This window comes from Monopterus albus, unplaced genomic scaffold (assembly GCF_001952655.1).
Source record: "Monopterus albus unplaced genomic scaffold, M_albus_1.0 scaffold258.1, whole genome shotgun sequence".
NCBI lineage: Eukaryota > Metazoa > Chordata > Actinopteri > Synbranchiformes > Synbranchidae > Monopterus > Monopterus albus.
Window position 1 is genome coordinate 1,172,230 of NW_018128138.1, and position 12,080 is coordinate 1,184,309.

Sequence of the window (12,080 nt, forward strand, 5' to 3'; positions counted from 1 at the left end):
TGCTGGCAGAGGGGGAGTTAGAAGAGCTGGGTGGGTAGTCAGTTGGAATGACAAGTAAACTTAGTGCTGTATGAATGAGACTGGAGGGAACCAGGATGAATAAAGCAGTGGGTTAGGGGAGAGAGGGATCAGATTCTGGCCTGCACCACAAGAGGAAGGATGTGACGGTAAAGGTGGGTAAGGCAGACAGCATTTCCAGATTGCAGATCCAATGTGAAAATTCATATTGTATGTGTGGCCTTAAGCAAGAATTGGAGGGATAGCTCTTTATTGTTCTTCATACACTTCTTTTTCCTTTCTTTCTTTTTATTAATGCCAGTTTTAAAAGCATGACTAATAATATCCATGGTGTAGTTTGGAACTTAAATTTACTGGACATAAAAGGACTGTCAGTTTGTCTCAAGATTTCCAGATGTGGTAGTGAAATAGCTAGCAGAATTTCAATATTCATGATTACAGAACTGTGATTCCTTCAGATAACATGTAAATATGACTACATGCTGATATAATTAGCAAAAAACAGTATGCATCTATAAAGCACTAGGTATGAACTGGGCAGCTGCATTGTGCTGGCAATACCACCATAGGATTTAAAATCTGAAAAAAATTATATACAAATACCCTAAACAAAACTTAAGGTTTGTTGGTGGTGGTTTTGTTTTGTTTTGATTTTTACCTTGACCAGGGAGCGGAGGCTCTTTGCTCCAAACATGTCCTGGAGGAACGTGTTATCCTCTGGATGGCTGACATGTGGCTGCAGCTGAGAGGGCAGAGCTGCCAGCAGCTCATACAGACCTGAAGAAGGTGAGGAACAAACAGCATTGTCATGGAAGTGCTAAGTCTGAATGCATGCATGCACAGTCACACAGAGAAACCCATGCATATAAACAGATGTGCTTACATCCTTGGTTTTATTTATGCATAATTAAAAAGAAGTGCTGCATGTGTGCACGAATACTCACAGATACAAAGTCAAGACACATACAGTAAGACAGTGGTTGTGTGTGTTAACATACACATAAATGCCTATTCTAGGCCTTTTAGTTATACGCATTAGATACTCTTGTTTTATCAGTGGAGGCTCTATCTATTCCTTTGTCTCTTCTTCAGATACACCCATTCATACACAGCAGTATTTCCCCTATAATAATACAGGCATGGTGGGCCTACAGTAGAATGGGGGGCAGAGCCCAATACAGGCATGACTGTCCAATATACACTCATTTTGGGGGAAAAAACTTTTTAAAATCTGCATTTGGAAGTCTGTGACGTGCCTCTCTTCATGTCTCGCCCCGCTCCAATTTGATTCGCTTCAGACAGCTCTGATAAGAAAAACAAACAAACCTTGGAATACATGAAAAACATGACTGAGACATCAGAATACCGTTTTTAATGAAATTCGTACATACACCGAGGTTTATGGAAGCATGGTGTTATGTTCCCTGATTCTTCACCCAGGCTTCACCAAGTTGCTGTAAGTTTGTGACATTTTATATTTTCTTGTGGAACCGCAATGTCACACTATTTGTCTCTTGTCTGCAGTTTCATTAGGCTACACCAACATTACAATGTGTCAGTAATCAGTCTTGTTATAATATCTTAACAGAACATAACAGATCACCAAGTAATCTCATCTCATCTCATCTCATTTTCTATACTGCTTAATCCTGAACGCGGTCACGAGGGGCTGGAGCCAATCCCAGCAGGCTCACTAAGTAATCATCATAAAGAAAATGTGTAAGAAGGGGAAACCAGGGGATGCTCAGCCAAAAATATTAACATTTTTCTCATGAGCTCCAAAGACTAATGAAGATGAGAAAGAGAGGAGAGGTAGAAAAGTGGTAGAAGAAGGGAGTGAGGCAAGTGGGGTCAGGGGGGACATAAGCATTTTACATAAGCAGGTATACAGGTTACGGGTGAAGCGCAGGCTGCAGGTGAACCAGCAGACTGAAGCAAACAGAGAACGAGGTGACTGTGCTTCAGTGGATAGAGCAGTCGTCTCCCGGTCGGAGGTTCAAATCTCGATTCCTGTAGTCCACATGTCAAAGTGTCCTTGGGCAAGACACTGAACCCCCAAGTTGCCCCTGATGGTTAGAGCCATTGGTTGAGTTGGTGCCGCAGATATCTGCCTCAGTTATGTACCGGAAACAAAATTCCTTTTGCGCAACATATTTGGCCAAATAAAGGTGATTATCCTTAACATTTGGCTGGGAAAGAACCCCAACTATAGCCCATGGTTTTAAGTTCCAGTTTCCAGTTCCCATTTCCACCAGAGGAACTACCCCACAGAACAGGTACCTTATGCAGAAGTTTGTTCCTCTACCAGCATAGTTCTAAACACAGCATTTTCGCTTGAGGGACTTCTACCCCATGGAAGATTCTTGCATTTTAGTTCCTGGGAACAAAAAAATATAGGTGGAAAAGCACCTTTAGTAAAGTGTATGTTTACTAAACAGAAGTTTTGGAATAAGTGTCCAAGTGGCTGCTGTGCTTTCAGTATTTTTTTATACAAAGCTTAAAATGGAATTCACGTCCATAGCGGAATCTTAAGCCCATCGGAACAACACATGCTGAAATCAATTCAAAGAGAATCAAACTGTGGAGCTGATGGTTTCAAGATCTGACAGAGGAGACGGGAAGCACCAGTAAACAGGGTTCCATTCAAACACAGAGACCTGAAACTGAAGGAGAATAGTAGATACTTGTTTGTTCTGGTATCCACTAAACCAGGGGCATACAGGCACACACAGAGCACAATAAAGCTGGTTATATGCCTCAAAGAGCTCTTTACTAATACACTTGAAAAGGATCCTCAGATTCACACTCCCCGAAACACAACTGCAGTGCTTGAAACCCTTTGAACTCACGGTGATAAAGTGATGAAATTCTAAACACAATTACAGCAGATTCATCAAAATGTCAAAACAAACTTAAGCAGCTTGGCTACCTCTCTTTGAGTGTATTTCATCAGAGGGCAGAGTAAAAGAGAGGAAGCAGAGACTGGGGGAAAAAAAGCGCTAGGAATGATTGATTGAAAACAACAGTTGACTTTGTTGGCTGGATGAACTGCCTGGAGTGGCAGGCAGGCTGACTGGGTTGGAGCAAGTGTGTGCTGGCAGCTGAGGACATTTGGCAACACAGCCACAGCTGACTACCTTAGCACATGTCATGTGCTGCTACTGCTCCTGGGTGGATGGATGGATGGAGTGTCACCTGCCACTCTCAGCCCTCTGCTTTCGATTTGGAGGTGATTTGAGGTTTGACTCTCTGAGACCTTTGAGCAGACACACAGGATACATCAAGATGATGTCCTGCCTCATTCTTCAGCTCACAGCACAGTTTCTGTGTAGCGCCTGTGCCTCATACCTCAGTGCTACAAAAGCTCCGTGGTAAAGAAAGAAGTATAACAAAGGAGATAAAAAGCCACAAGAGTGGGATTTTACACAAAACATGTGCACCAGTCTTATTACAACCCCTGTGGTTTTACTCAAGCTTGGTGTGTGATGTTGTCCCTGAATCTGTGGTTCTCATCACCAGAAACTTTCTAGCTAAGACGAGGCTCTCTGAGGGCCGCTGACCCCCTCAGTCATTTACAACTTAAAACTCCCAACAGAATATCTCACATCATATATTTTAAAAAAAGATTTAAAGAGACAGAAGTGAAAATGAGTTGAGGGAAAGGAAGGGCAGTGAGAGTGGGGGGGGCTGTATGGTAATGTCATTACTATTGGCAGTGCTGAGATACTGGTAGGAGGGGATGAAGGGAATGAGGAAGGGAAGAAGAGAGTGATAGTCCCAAAGCAACACTTCCCCCAGGTGCACGGTCTCCCCTCCTGTCTACACTCGCAATGATTCAACTCTTTATTCCCTCTGACAACAACTCTTCCCTGTCACTGTTGGGAAGACATAAACAGACTGTGTGGTGTGTGCCAAAGACACATTACTGGAAGAGAATTGACCCCATTAGCTAATCAGAAATAACAACACAATGGGTAAAAAAGATAAAGGACAAGCTGCCACTGCGCTTGCCTTCTGGGATCACTGTGTCAAGTTAAACCCCATGATCCAAAGAAAACTGTTTCTGACAACAACAGAAGGAATTGTACAGGAGCTAAAGAAGGACTCTGCGAAGCTCAAATTAAATATACGATTGTTTGGCTGGACAAGTGAGGAGCAGAAATGGAAGCAGAAAGGGTAAATGAACAACAAACCACAGTGATGGTAAAATCATGATGTGATTATGCTATAAAAAGTGAAAAGAGAAATAAATTTAGGGAGACATGTATAGATCTATAAACATCAGAAACTGTCCAGGACATACAGTTACAGAAAATGTAAGAGCGGGAAAGGAGAAGAAAGGAAACCAGATTACACCAACCCTTCCCCACTTAGTGGCAACTTGTTACTTCTCATGCAGCAATTGTGTGTAGCAGACCCGGCAGTGTCTCGTAGTGGACCAGTATATTTTGTTGTGGCTAGTGCTGGACTGGCCAGCCCAGACCAACATATGACATTGTACAGATAGGCCTAAAGAGTCTCCAACCAGAAATCAGAGAAGCCAGGGCCTCTGAAGCTTCCCACATCTATGAAGTGACCACCTTAAGTGCCAAACAGCACTTCCCCTCTCATGCCAACACCTCCGCAGAGGTTAAAGAACATAAGTGTTTTTAACAGATCCCTTTCATGTAAAACAAAAACAAAAATCCCAGATAATAAAATGCATTATATTTGATACACATGAAATTGCTAGTCACATTGGTCGACAACCAGTCACAAGATGAAAAAATTATAGGGAGTAATTTAACAACACAGAGTTTGTAGGGTTGTAAAATGTCACTCTTGCCATGACACTGTTACTGCAGCACTGTTTACTTACACACCACGCTTTGGTAAACAGACCGGGCGACAAATTTATCTGTCTGTCCGTGTTGGACTATATGTTAGACTGTCCTATCCTGAGCGACCTCACTTGACAAACAATTTTTCTGTGGAAATAAACTCATTCAAATATAGGAAGTGAACAGTGTTCTTCTGTAAGGCGACGAGTAACAAGCCTGAGAAAGCAAGAAAAGAAAAAGAGCATACAAACAAGAAAAAGTAATGTGCATTAGGAAAATAAAAAATTAAATACTTATAAATATAAAATGTGTATATACACAGTTTTGTTGGAATTTTCAGATAGATATGTATATTTACAAGGTATTGCACTACGGGTTAACTTGAAGCAAAACATTTGAGATGCACATTGTTTTAAATAACATCTAATTAAAGCATGTGCACAGACAGTTGAACAGTGACACCAAAGACAAACATGGCCCTGGACTGCAACAGCAGGAGTCTGAGCTCCATTCAACTCCACAAACCTCCCATTACCATTCTAAAAACCAAACCTCTTCTCCACATAAAAAAACAACAAAAAACATCAGGCAACAGAGCCCGCCAGCATCATCTACAATGATATTTTGGTGTCACGGTCTCTGAATAGCTCCATCATTTAGGAAAATACAGTGAGTGGCTTCTGCAAAATGTTAGTTAGGTATGAAAAAATTACTTCAAGTACTGTGGGCTAGTCCAGTTGCAATCAACAGTCACTCCAATCATATACTGGCTGTTTTACTATCACATGCTGAACGTGTACTTTCAGGGCCTAGAAAAAAAAAATCTGTAACCTTTGCTGAGATCATGCCTCATTCACAGAAGTACAAATAACCCAGACTGCAGGACCAAATCAATATTGCATTTCAGACCCAGGACTGGACAAGCTTTCAAAAAGGCTCACACCTTCATATTTTAAAGGGCTGTCAACACATTGGAAACCATGTTAAGGCTAAAAGAACAATTCTGATCAACATAACTGAGTGCAGATAGTGGGTATTGACATTTTAACAATTACACTGCAAAAAATACTGAGTGGAACCACCTGCAAAAGGGCTAGAATGTAAAGTAACTTAAAGGCAACTTGGTATCTTGTCCCTGCCCTCCTACCTCATTTCCTAAAAGCTTTTAAATGATATATAAAAATAGACAGCAGTCAAATCAAGTCAAGTTAAAATTTATGGGCACATTTAGCAACAACTGGAGCTTTCCAAGGTGCTGAACATTGGTCATTAAACAATAGCAATAAAGACAAGCAAACACAAATAAACATAAGTATAAAAAACAAACAGGTTAATAAACATCAAGAATATAGGAGACAGTGTATCAACAGGATTTAAAAGTCAACAAATAAAAATGGGTTTTAAGATGAGATTAAGACTATTCCACAGCTTGGGACCCACTATGGCGAAAGCAAGATCTCCCGTCTGGAATGTGGTACAGCCAGAAACATCTGTTCAGAGGGCCTAAGTGTCCTGCAAGGAGTGTGGATGTGCAAGAGTTCTCAGAGGTACAATTGGCCTAAGCATGCAATGCCTTATAAACAAAAAACAATAGCTTAAAATTAATTTTATATCGAACTGTGAGCAGTGAAGAGATATGAGTAAGGGAGAACTATGATCATATTTACATGCTCCTGGTAGGAGCCTAGCAGCATTTTGATCGAGCTGTGAATGGGACAGTAAAGACAGTTCATCCATACAGGGATTTACAATAATCAAGTCATGGAGAAATAAATGCATTAATTGCTTTTCAGGTGAAAAACAACCTCTCTTGACTGTGGAAAAGACACAGGCTCAAACTGATCCATGTGGGAGGAATGGAACAGATCATGAAGGGGGAGTTTAATGTGGGACCTGATCTCAGCAATTTTTCTGATAAGAACTTGAGAAAGTTGTCACAGATAGCTGAAGACATTGCGGTGAATAAGATCAGGGGGATTAACAGTATTGACTGAAAACCTGTGATGAAAATCCTTGTTAAATTTGGGTGGTCAATAGATCAGAACACATCAGTGTCCATCTGAATAGAAGAAGAAGAATAGGAATAGTCTGACAATTGCTGACTGTTTGAATATAGAGACCAAGCCCCCGCCATGACCAGTGGTCCTTGGCAAGTTAAAGAAATTCAAATTCAAATTTCATCCAAATCCTACCATAACCATAATAGGAAAGAAATTAACAAAGAGAGAGAAAAAATAAAGGCTCAGAATAAAAAAATAATAATAAAGACATCAAGACAGAGCTGAACTGGCTAAGCTTAGACTTTCTAACATGGTAGACCAAACACAAAAGCCACAACAAGCTGGCCAGAACCAAATGACTTGCCACCTCTGCTTACTGCAGCAATGGAGCTTTCTGGGAAAGGTCAGCATATTCAGCCCAAAGCCAAGGCCAGCTACTTAGTTATAGCAAGTCTTTCAGTGATATTAGAGGCAGACCTGTCAATACCAACTCTGATCATATATTAATAGTAGCAGTTATGAAAGCCTGTCCTATACACTGTAAATCCTTCTCTGTCTTAAGCTCAAAGGTATTACTCAGTATCCCATTGCCGGGTTTTCAAACAGAACACATTGTTTGTAAAAGTTGTTTTGGGGTTCTTTCTAATGCAATTGAACATGTCATGCCTGTCCATTACTTCTTTATTACCCTGTGTCCCTTGTGAAAGGAACACTGGAGGGTGTCATCTTACAACAACAAAAACAGAAATGATTGTTCATATTCTAGCAAATAAAAGTCACCACCCATCTCTCAGTCGCACTCACTTGATTTTGTCACTTTGCATCTGCACCGTTTGACTGTTGTCATTTTAAATTGTCTTGGTAAAATTAGTTAGTTCTGATGCAACTGGAACTAGGGAACTCAAATCCTTGTGTGAAGTACTGTGTCAGTGCAGTACAGAGCCAGCTACTGGCCAGAGACGATGACAAATGGCTGAAAGCTCCCAGAGGAAGCCCAGCCCAAGAACAGAAGAAGTCTTCCCCCAATCCTCCCCAATGTTTCCCAGGAGCTGAAACTGGCCAAGGCGAGATGCTCTGGATTCTTGACATTAGGATGGAAAAATTTACTGTTAACCTTGACAGTGGAAAAAAAAAAAACAATATGGTTATTTTCTCATCATACTGCTCATCAGAGGAACAGTAATGCAGTGCAGTCAAAAATTGCCTCACCATTGGAATGTCTGCATCCCATGACCCAGTATAATTATACAGATATCACCTCCTCCAACAAGGGTTGTTTGTGATCGGAGAGAATTAAATGGCTGTTGCTTCCCCACACAAACATGCAGGCAGTAAGTTTTTAGTATATCTGGTAAAAGCATTGTCTTATTGAAAGATTTCCATATGTAGTCGTTCACACAAGTGTCACAGATGTGCATGGCTGAACTGCCCTTATCTTTAAATGCTGTGAGGGGACCGTAAACCTTGATGGAACATGCAGGCATTGCTTAGAATAAAACAGTTAACTTTAATAACGTTACTAGAGGGCATCTGGAAGTCCCTGTTATGAGCTAGTAAAGCATGTTCAGTTTAAGTACAATGTGCCACAGTAATGGTACACATAAAATTGCTACAGTAATCCACAACACTCGATTACTGTAGCACACCACAACCACTAAATACTGTAAATGAATGTCTTTCACTGAGTCAATCAGATTATTAGCATTCAAAACATTGCAACACTACATTTTACATACCTATTTTCTTCAGTAGTCTACATTTCTGCTATGTTAAATAAGTAAATATAAAGTGTCTTAGAAAATTAGCTGATCACAACTGGAAGTTACAACCCATTCAGTACTAGAATTCTTAGGTTGACTTCAACATACATATTCATGAGAATCTGATAATAGCATAGAGGGTGACACAGTGGATGCAGTGTTCAGCATGTCACCCCACAGTAAGACAGTTCTGGCTTCAAATGTACTGAGATGCATTCTAGCATCATCATGATCCTCAAACATAAGCAGGTACAGCTAATGGATGGAAGGAACAGATTATAAACATACAGACAGGTGACAAATTAAAGGAAAAAACAACATAAAAAGTGTCTCAGTAAGGTGTTGAGCCGCCACGTGCCACCGTCAACTTCAATGCACGTTGGCACTGACTCTCCAAGTCTCCGAACTCAAGTGGAGGGATGGACACCATTCTTCCATAAGATATTCCCTCATGTGGTGTTTTGATTATGGTGGTGGAGAGGCTGCCTAACACGTCAGTCCAAAATCTCTGGATATTGATCTCTCAATTCAATTTGATTTATATTTCAATTCTTTTACATTTGATTTGATTCAATTCAAAGTGATTAATTATGATTAATTTATTTTTCATAAGTGCTTCTCAGAATCTTGGGAACAATTTTTTCTACATTTAATAAGTAAGAGAGGAAACGAGGAAATATGTCAGTGAACTGAGTCGACATCTGAAGCAACATACATATCCAACACAAGCGCCTCAGCTATCAGTCAGATTTCAAAGTCAAGGAAGTTTGTCCGTCAGAAGCTATTTGCCCATATAAACATTGTCCAAATACTTGTATTTGTCTATGTAAAGCACAGTGAATAGCTTCTATGTAGGAAAAGTGTCATATAAATAAAGCTGCAATGTCTTGCCTAATGAGACACACTTATCACAGTGGTGCTTTTTTCCCCTTTCTTTTTTGTTTGATAGTATAAACTGTTTGACCGCCGTCCCTGGTAGGCTAGTGCAGCGCTCTCGCCACTGCAGCCCGGGTTCAACTCAGAGTTGCATCAGGAAAGGCATCCGGCATAAAACACGTGCCAAATGTCAACATGCGAGTTGCCAGTGTGACGATTCACTGTGGCGACCCCTAAAAACGGGAAAAGCCAAAAGTGACTTTCAGTATAAACTGTTTGACTAACATCTGTACAATTAACAATCTACATTCTGTATTTATACTGTGCTCAGATCAGTCAGACCACCCTGTGTAAATATTCCTCACTGCTCACTCACTGAATGCACATAAACTCTAATAGTAGCAGAGATTCTTTTTATTTAACCATTTGCTTCTGCATTTACTGATACTGTTTTTGTTAATTTATTATTCAAAAATCCTGAATATGATCAAAATATGTAATATTGCTTTGTAGAAATCATTTATTGGCCAAAATGTTTTAGACAGATATATTACAACAAACAATCATCCATCCATGAGACTGACTGTGTTATTCATATTAGGAAACAAAGGGGGGAAAAAAACAATCTAATGGAAAAAGAAAGTTGTACTGGTTCTTTTGTCATTCAGACCTATATTTAACACAGATCCACTACTGTTAACGTGATGGTTAATCTGAAAACAAAAAAAAAAAGATTTTGGGAGTTTTAAATCGGTTCTGAATCAGTTCTGGTCTATTTTGGTACATCCTGCGTGTGCATGGGCAGGCTGTATCACCTACTAACTAAAAAGCTGAAACACAATATGGAAGAGCAAGAGGCACATTTTCATCAACTGGAAATAAAAGCTAAATAAAAACTCAATGTTTTCAAATACGAAAAACACTATATCTTTTAATGTGCTTTTCCATCCAATTTTCCATGTAATGAATCCATCCATCCATTATCTATACCACTTCTCCTGACAAGGGTCAAGGGGGGCCGGAGCCAATCTCAGCAGACATTGGGCAAGAGGCAGGGTATACTCTGCACAGGTTGCCAGTGTATCACAGGGCTCCATGCAATGAAATTAAATATAAAACTAACAGGCTTAAATTCATACATTTCATGGTACTGTAAGTAAGGACACCTTGCCCATAATCAGAAGTGTCTACAGAAGTGTCCTATAGGTCACAGGAGGAAGTGCAACAATCCCGCCATAATTAATGACAATGTACATCGCAGGCTGGGTAACAGCAAGCTACTGGAACTCTGTTGTCTTGGATGCTATGATTATTAAACTGTCATGGTTTCATTACATTTTGCCACACAAAACACTTGGTTATGATCAGGCACAAAAACTACTTGGTCACATTTAGGAACAAAATGATTTGGTCACATATAGGAACAAAATGCAGGTCTCCTGTGTCATGTGTGCCTAGCCTAGCCATCCACCCCAGCTCTTCTGAACATGGACTCTGTGCTTCTATATAGACCTACTTACTCATTTCCTCATGTCATAATAAATAGCAGTCACTAGATGTCGCCAAACTATGACATGTAACTTATCGTCATAATAACCTGCTGGCACAAACAACATACATCTAATTCTAACATATTTATAACACATTATTTATGTAGCATCAACTAATTAGTTCAAAGTTCAAAGTGTTTATTTTGTCATATGCACAGTTAGGAAACGTGTTTCCCTGTACAATGAAATTCTTACTTTGCTGTCCACATGAATGCCACAAAATACAAATGAAATATAAATAACACAAAATCTAAGACACTTTAAGCAGCACAGATGCAGCAATATAGTAGGAAAAAAAATATAAGAATATAAGCATGGGAGCAGCATGTGCAGCAAAGTCATTGTGCAATTATGCATGTGAAAACTGAGAATGTAAACAGTACATCACGTATTTCCTGGTAGTAATCTCCTCAGCTGTTTAGGAGTCTGATGGCAGAGGGAAAGAAAGAGTTTTTCAGCCTGGAGGTCCTGCATTTCACACTTTTGAACAGTCTGGCCAGAGGGCAGAGAAGTCCATGCTGGGGGTGTGTTGGATCTTTGAGGATGGAAGCAGCTTTCCTACGCACCCTGTGGTGGAAAATGTTCTACAAAGAGGGCAGTGGAGTCCTGGTGATCTTCTCTACAGTCTTTACCACTCTCTGCAGGCGCTTGCGGTCCATAGCAGTAGTGCTGCCATACCAGACAGTGATACAGCTGGGTGCTCTCAATGATGCAGCTGTAGAAGTTGCTGAGGATCCTAGGCGACATGCCAAACCTTCTCAGCCTCCTCAGGAAGTACAGCCGCCGTTTGGGTCTTCTTGACCAGCTGTGTGGTGTTATGTGTCCAAGTGAGGTCCTCACTGATGTGGACGCCCAGGTATTTGAAGCTGCTCACCCTCTCCACTTAGAGCCCCTGGATGAACAGCGGCCGACAAGATCTCCTCTCCTTCCTCATGTCCACTATCATCTCCTTCATCTTGTCCGTGTTGAGGCTGAGATTATTGTCCTTGCACCAAGACACCAGACTGGCCACCTCCCTCCTGTAGGCTGCTTCGTCCCCGTCAGTGATGTGACCTA

At 40.6% G+C, this 12,080-nt stretch overlaps 1 protein-coding gene across 6 annotated transcripts in view; it reads right to left on the minus strand.

The window, feature by feature from the left end:
• The window catches only part of mpp7a (MAGUK p55 scaffold protein 7a), a 243,614-nt gene that overhangs the window by 158,379 nt on the left and 73,155 nt on the right, over positions 1-12,080 (minus strand). For 5 of the 6 annotated variants that reach the window (XM_020621347.1, XM_020621346.1, XM_020621354.1 and 2 more), the window contains one exon: positions 677-795. In XM_020621347.1, the coding sequence (XP_020477003.1) occupies positions 677-795 (119 nt within the window). Of the gene's footprint in view, positions 1-676; positions 796-12,080 lie in introns of those variants that run through there. The other variant, XM_020621351.1, reaches the window with a different exon arrangement.